General features: G+C 36.7%; 1 protein-coding gene across 1 annotated transcript; it reads left to right on the top strand.

Moving 5' to 3' along the window:
• Positions 1–505: 505 nt before the first annotated feature.
• srprb (SRP receptor subunit beta) lies at positions 506–6351 on the top strand. Its single transcript, XM_058799666.1, has 7 exons — positions 506–729; positions 2403–2497; positions 2604–2681; positions 2814–2896; positions 4022–4158; positions 4468–4522; positions 5792–6351. Exons 1-7 carry the CDS (start codon positions 588–590, stop codon positions 5991–5993), a joined length of 792 nt encoding a protein of 263 aa, XP_058655649.1. The 5' UTR covers positions 506–587; the 3' UTR covers positions 5994–6351.
• The last annotated feature ends 996 nt before the right edge of the window (positions 6352–7347 follow it).

The following is a 7347-nucleotide window of genomic DNA, read 5'->3' as shown; positions in this document are numbered from 1 at the left end:
AACGATGCCGTTTCCTACCGGACACTTACCGAGCCGATTCAAAACTCACAACGTTTGTGCATAAAATAAATAAATCAATAAATAAAGTGCGATTAAAATGATTAATTAGGATCGGTATCCAGGATGCAAAATAAAATATGCCCTAGCAATCTCAATTAAATTTTTGAAAGGATTGCCCAAACGGTAATTACAAACAATTGCGATTGGGTCATCCTGGTAAACGATTAGAAAAGTAACACAATGCGTCAACGCGCTAACAATCCATCAGACCTTGAACTGAAACTACAGAATGAGAAAACACAATATGTCTCTAAAAATATATATATTACGGGCCGACCCGTTTTATGCGAATTCGACATTGTATTTTGTGTTATCATTGTATTCTATTTCCATGGTCAGATGAACGAATGCTACTATGGTAAAGGTTAGCTCATTAACATTAATTATGTTCCGCTCCTCAACCCTTCAATGCAGCGTAAGCTTATTAATATTCATGACGCAAGTCGTCACCGTAGTAGAACGCAGCTCGTGAAGTACACGTGTCATCCACTTCCGCTGTCTCCTGCTGGCTTCACGCGCCTGCAAACATGGACGAGAAGATTCATGTCGATCTGGAAGATTTCTCCGAGGACCAGTTCATGGAGAGCTTCTTGAAAGAGATTCAGAGCGAAGAAGCCGTGTTCATCATCGGGATATTTGTGGCTTTGTTGCTCGTGGTTGTCACTGTCGGTAAGAAAAACAGTCAGAGATGGCCTCAATCAAGACAAGAGGCATATCAAAGCAAACATTCACACAACACATTATTAGAAGTAGTCAGCATAACTGTTATTATTATTGTTGTTGTTTGCATCTAGACTGTGCACGTGTCTTAGGTGTTTCACATTTACGAGGGTTCAAATCCCAATAAACAGTCACATGTTTGTATGAAGGAGCAGTCTTGTAACAGATGTTTTGACTCTGATCTGATCTCCCCATCACTGAGATTACATGAACATACAGTTCAGACCAAAGCTTCAATTCACTGCAAGAGATTCCTGGAATAACATACCTGCAGACTCTGTGCAAGTGTACTTGAGAAAGGACTGTTTTATAGGCAACACAATACTGATTTGATTCAGTTGGCAGAAGGTAATTGACAAACAATAACTTTTCAAGGCATTGTTTATTGAAAACATTCTCCCTTTACAGCAGATTTTACCTCAAGTGCTTAATTTTCCCCAGTGCTGTAATTGAGTGGTAATTGTGAACCCTGATATTTCAATATGAACTGTTTATTATACATTTTAAATTGTGTCAATAATAATTTTTGAAATTATTTTCCCTTGCCATGATTTCACCTTCTGTGATTCCGTGATAATGTTAAAACATTTTGAATCATTTCTCTCCCTTAAATGGGGAATGAACTGCTTAAAAAAACCCTAATGTTTCTGAGATGTATTTATAATTTTAGTACACTGTAAAAAAAGCCAACTTAAAATTTTAAGGCAACCAGCTTCAGCAGAGTTTTCTCAACTTGTCGTTTTAAATTTATACAACAAAAATGTGAGAATCTCCTACAAAAATAAGTTGAGCAAACTCAAAAAATCTGCTGAAGCTGGTAAAAAATTTTTTTAAGTTCGCTCAACTTTCTTTTTTTTTTTACAGTGTAGGATTTTTACGTCAAAAGCTGTCATATTTTATATTTTAGAAATTAAAGGCCATTTATCCTGATTTTAGCCGCCTGATTAAACACTTAGGGAGCGTATTGTCTGTAAGACTTAAGTACAACACACTGTAAAAAAAAAAAAAAAAAGTTGAGCGAACTTAAAAATAATTTTTTTTTACCAGCTTCAGCAGATTTTTGAGTTTGCTCAACTTATTTTTGTAGGATATTTTTGAATTGTCTCAACTTTTTGTTGTATAAACTTAAAGCAAGTTGAGAACTCAAAAATCTGCTGAAGCTGTTTGCCTTAATTTTAAGTTGGCTCAACAATTTAAAAAATTTTTTTTTTTTTTTACAGTGCACTTATGTCTGTTGAGCACACAAATGCACAAATTTAGAACTTAAGTGATACTCGATTATATACATTATAAAAGGAGAGTTCTTTGTTCGCTCTCTGTATATAATGAATCAAAATTTGTATACCAGATTTTCTAAGAGGAACAATGTAAAGTTGACCGTTTAGTCACTGACTTGGTTTACTGACAATAAAGCAACAGACGATGATTTTGTGACACCGATTGTCTGACGGTACACGATAAGTCCTTGCATAGCAAAAAGTTTGACATTTCTGAAACCGAACACTGTTTATAGTGCAGTGACCTGTTGATATGATGCAGAGAAGAAGTTCAAACCCAAAATGCAGACAGCTTTTATGGTTGACTTTTTTTCAAATTGACACATTCTTTTTCTGAAACTTTAGTGTTCTTTGGGAATTTTTGGGGCTCCAGTAAAGTGAGGAACGCTGTGCTGCTGCTGGGACTCTGTGACTCCGGGAAAACTCTTCTGTTCACTCAAGTGAGTTACTCAGTTTTCATAAAAAGATTAAACGACACACGCTTGCTTGCTCTACTCTTCCACAATACAGTCATTAGATTGGAAATGATTTGCAGTGTTTTTCCAGTTATTACTAGGGAAGTTTGTAAGAACTCAGACGTCCATCACAGAGAACAGTGCAACATACAAGAGCAAAAATGACAGAGTAAGTTGTTTAATATCATTACAACTGTGTGCATTTGATGTTACGAGGCACCTAAGTGGATTTCAAACATACGAGTTAATTGGCAAAGTGACACACTGAAGGTTTAATGGAAGAACGTTTTTGATATCGCAGGGCGGCAGCTGGACTCTTATCGATGTTCCTGGTCATGAAAGTTTAAGAGTTCAGATTGTGGAGAAGTACAAGGTCGTGGCTCGGTGAGTTATGAAGAATGAAGATAAATATGAGCTTTTCTGATTGCATTCTGACTGCATGAAGGCCTGTTCATACTCGATGAGAGTATTAGTTGCGTGGAAACTTTTGAATGGAAAGAACGGGTTCCTCCGATCCTGCTCACTGCGGGAACATTCACATGATGACAGGCTGGCTTTCTGTAATATGGGGAACAGCCCAATTTCTTGTAATCTTTGAACTGCTAAAGCAAACTAAGCAATCAGTCAGAGATGAGCTTTTCTCACATTAGTTGTCAGCTGGCGTTGGACAGTGGATGTGGGACTGCTGAAGTCTTTGCAGTCCATGAGCCCTGTGTACCACAGACACAATTTCACTCTTGCTCTAGAGACAAAGGAAAGTCCACACATACTTAATGCACAAATATAATACATGTGTATACATGCAAGACAGAGGTCAGAAGTGTATGCACTGCTCTTTTATCTCATGCACATAAAAACAAAGAATTTGAAACGGCATCAAATACACAGGTGATGCAAACAGCAATTAAATTATTAGAATAAACTTTTCCCAAAATTTAAGTCCAAATCTGTTGAAACTATGAGCCTGTGATTTCTTTATAAATTTGCCATGAAATTTTTTTTATGGAATGCTGATTTATAAATTATTTGTGCACATTTTAATTTTTTTTTATTAATGTGCCCTTGTAATCAAAAGCATCCCATCCCCAGTAATTTGTTTGGACTATGTGGCGCATATATTAATACATTAGTAGCACTTTATTTTACTGCCCTGTTCCACATGTACATACAATGTAGTTATTATAACTACAACCCTGAGCCTACCCCTAAACCTAATCTTACGCCATGTTGTTATCTTATATTATCCAGTATTTTTGTGGATCTTCTCAGATTCTGTGTTCCTGAAGATGCATCATAGACAGCTGCTTGATCCGTTGAGTTCTATGTCTGTGACTTCGCTGTCTATTTAGTCCAACCACCATTCACACCAGTCAGAGTAAATAAGCGTTCAATCACGTATCAGTACTTCTAGCTGCTAGATGTTCAGACAAAGACCATTTTCTTGGACAGCCTCTTGGTTGAGTGACTGAAACGTCTTTCATTGATTTTCGCTGCTCCGTTGTGTTGCAGAGCCATTGTGTTTGTGGTGGACAGCAGCATCTTCCAGAAGGACGTCAGAGATGTGGCTGAGTTTTTCTACTCCATCCTCACAGACAACATAGTGGCAAAAAATGCCCCAACAGTTCTGGTAGCCTGCAACAAACAAGGTTATTGATGAATTTAACATTCTCAATTAAATGCAGTCCATGGTGCTTTTAATATGTGATATACAGTATCTTGATGTGAGAATTAGCCTATGAAATAAATACCCTTACACCAAAGAGAAAACAGAGCATCATGTGCTTTGGTGAAATAAATACACAAACCAAACTTGCTTTAATAAGAAGTCGGTCTGAATGCTGCACACCAGTAATTTCATAAAAATGTTTTCTTTAATAAATACGTGCAAAGAATACATGTGCTTTTCAAGAATACATGTATGTGAATAGAGGGATGTTTGTCTTTCTTTATTGTAGATATCACTATGGCAAAATCAGCTAAATTAATTCAGCAGCAGTTGGAGAAGGAGATGTGAGTATTCACTCATTTCTGTTTAAGTGCCCATATCATGCTCATTTACAAGTGCATAATATTATTTTGGGGGTCTGCTAGAATGCTTTTACATGAGTAACAGTATTTAGCCTCGGTCTGAAACGCTCTGTTTAGCTCCTGTCTCTTTAAAGCCTGTACTTCAAAAAGCCCAGTCTGCTTTGATTGGTCACCCACTCAGAGATTCAGCTATAAACATCATTACATCTATGGTAACTATGACGTTGGTATTGTAAATCAATAAAAAATGTATGCCCTCGACATAGTGAAATCGCTTGCCCAACTGTTGTTTGAGGGAGTGCATTATACAAATGTGTAACACGGTGACGTAGCAAAGTCATGAAATAATGGCAGGACTAGAAACGAGACGTTTCAGGTGTTTTCTGTTGGAGAGATGAACTAGCGTTGGTGTGGGCTTTGTAAATTTGCAGATGGTTTACATGCAAGATGCTTTTCTGTGTTAACTCCAGTTACGTAATCAGATTACTTTTTTCAAGTAACTAGTAAAGTAACGCATGACTTTTTAAAAATTTAGTTACTTTTTCAAATAAGTAACGCCAGTTACTTTTTTCCCATTTATTGATTGACAGCTCTCCTGTCCCCATGTTGAGAGAAATCGTGAGTGAGATGTTACTGTAGTCCTAGAATAAATGTGAACGTGCATTAATTTATCTCGCTTGCAAAAAAAAAAAAAAAAAATTATGTATTCCTCAAAATGAATAAAAACCATGAAATGCATCTCAGAATATGACGCAAACCTGCAAAAATTAAATATTAACACCTATCCTTTATGTATTTAATCCCATTTTATTAACCTATGTCTTTGCTGCTGAACTTTGATCCAATTCAACCGTACTAATAAGCAAAAATTACTCTAGAGAAACATTTGTGCTTTAGTTTTCATTATTGCTGAAGAGTGTTGAACTTTTTTCTTCTGTGTTCTACTGTACAGACGTTAATTTACTTTTCCTTCAGCCTGAGGCTTATTAATTTCACTTTTGGTGTAAAAGGGCTTTTAAGTTTGCCAAAAAGAGAACGTTTTTATATTAAAAACCAACAAGCAAGCCCTGCCCAGATTTAAAAAGTAACGCAAAAGTAATGTAACTCTTAACTTGCCATAAAAAGTAACATAATTAGTTAGTTTTTTAGGGAGTAATGCATTACTTTTAAAAGTAACTCTCCCCAACACTGGGTGTCATGTTTTGCCGTTACTTGTAACAGATTGATCGTAGGTTTGTCTCTTCTCCACAGGAATACTCTGAGACTGACGCGATCTGCAGCTCTCTCCTCTCAGGACGGGGCTGTTGGGGGTTCTGTGTATCTGGGTAAGAAAGGCAAAGATTTCGAGTTTTCTCAGCTGCCCAATCGGGTGGAGTTCATTGAGTGCAGCGCACGTGGAAGCGATGGAGATGCTGATATCGACGCTCTAGAGAAGTGCCTGGCCAAGCTCTGAAGAGCTTAAATCTTGACAATTAGAATCAAGCTAATTCATAAACTTGTAATGTAGAGCATTTTTTTTGTGATCTTTGGATTTTTTTTCTTTCTTCAGTATTGTTGCACTAATCCAAGAGTATACAGCATGTCCTAACAGATACAGCACATTGTGTGTTCAACCAGAATCGGTGTATATTGTATGAATGAAAACGTTGGCACTTCTAGTTGCTTTTCCTTGCCTTATTGTTTTCACTTCAGGGCTCTTTTTGAGATAAAACTGGAGCCAGGTCAACATTTTACGTCTATTCAACTGTGTTGTATTTTGTTTTGCTAGAGGCAAGTGTGAGTGTAAATTATATTAAAGTTTGCTTATGACTGCTTGTTTTCATGGTGCTTTTCCAGAGTTTTGTGGCTAAAAAATTCAAATGTTTAAGCTGTACTTTGAACTCTGTTTTACCGGAGCTTTCAAGTTCAAAACAAGTTAAGCTCTGTGTGGCATGGGGTTGATTTAAAGTCTTTTGATAAGAATGTCTGTAAAGCGCATACAATATAATGGAGGTAATAAGACTCAAAACAATAGTGTCAGCACTCTGACAGATGGTGAAATCGCACTTTAGACTTTTAGGTCAAGTCCAGGTTCTTGAGTATATTCCTTAAATGAGGTTAAGCATCTTCCAAGGAGACAAGTTTCCTTAGAGTAGATAGGTAACCACAATTTTTGGTTCCAATAACTAAGGTACTTTCAGGTTAAGTAGCCATTACAAATTATTCTCTGACCCAGGGTCAGTTTATTTCAGAAGTATTTTCTGTATGCGTACCCTACTGCTGAGGCTCCAGTGGGCATAAGAGTGCAGATGACACACAATAATATAGTTATACAGGGCCTTGTTTATAAAATGTTATGTAGAAACCATCCTGCATTTAATCTAAAGTAATTTCTCAAGTGTGCATATGTGATTCAGAGAAATGAATATACACACATCTTTGCAAATGATCTTGAAGTTGTGCACAGCTGAATGGTTTCAGATCTCTGCCTTGAACAGCAAGAGCTGCTTAGATTTCCAAACACCTGCAGAACTCAGACTCTGCAACGAGGAAAAGTGTGTATATCTGCTTAGAACCCTTCTGTGGTGCTAAGCACTTTTCCATTTCAAAGACAGCTTTTGTAAATATAAACTTTGGCTTGGATTTTAGCATATGCACTTTTTTATATTTCTTTATTATAAAGCATTATTATAACACAAATTTACCTCACAGAATATAAAACCAAAGTGTTCTCTTTTTTGCTTATGAAAATTTGCCATTGTTCTGCAGTATCCATACTTCTGGACTTAATGCATCTTCCATGTTATCATTGTCAGGTGATCTACAAC

This window comes from Onychostoma macrolepis, chromosome 15 (genome assembly GCF_012432095.1).
Source record: "Onychostoma macrolepis isolate SWU-2019 chromosome 15, ASM1243209v1, whole genome shotgun sequence".
NCBI lineage: Eukaryota > Metazoa > Chordata > Actinopteri > Cypriniformes > Cyprinidae > Onychostoma > Onychostoma macrolepis.
Note: the sequence above shows the minus strand (reverse complement) of the source record. Positions and strands in the feature narration are given on the sequence as shown.

What these genes read in the sequence shown, in the direction of transcription:
- srprb (XM_058799666.1), top strand. Translation starts at nt 588, where the DNA reads ATGGACGAGAAGATTCATGTCGATCTGGAAGATTTCTCCGAGGACCAG. An exon ending in AAACTCTTCTGTTCACTCAA is followed by an intron (nt 2,498 to 2,603) that starts GTGAGTTACTCA and finishes GTGTTTTTCCAG; the next exon opens with TTATTACTAGGGAAGTTTGT. An exon ending in ACAAGAGCAAAAATGACAGA is followed by an intron (nt 2,682 to 2,813) that starts GTAAGTTGTTTA and finishes TTGATATCGCAG; the next exon opens with GGCGGCAGCTGGACTCTTAT.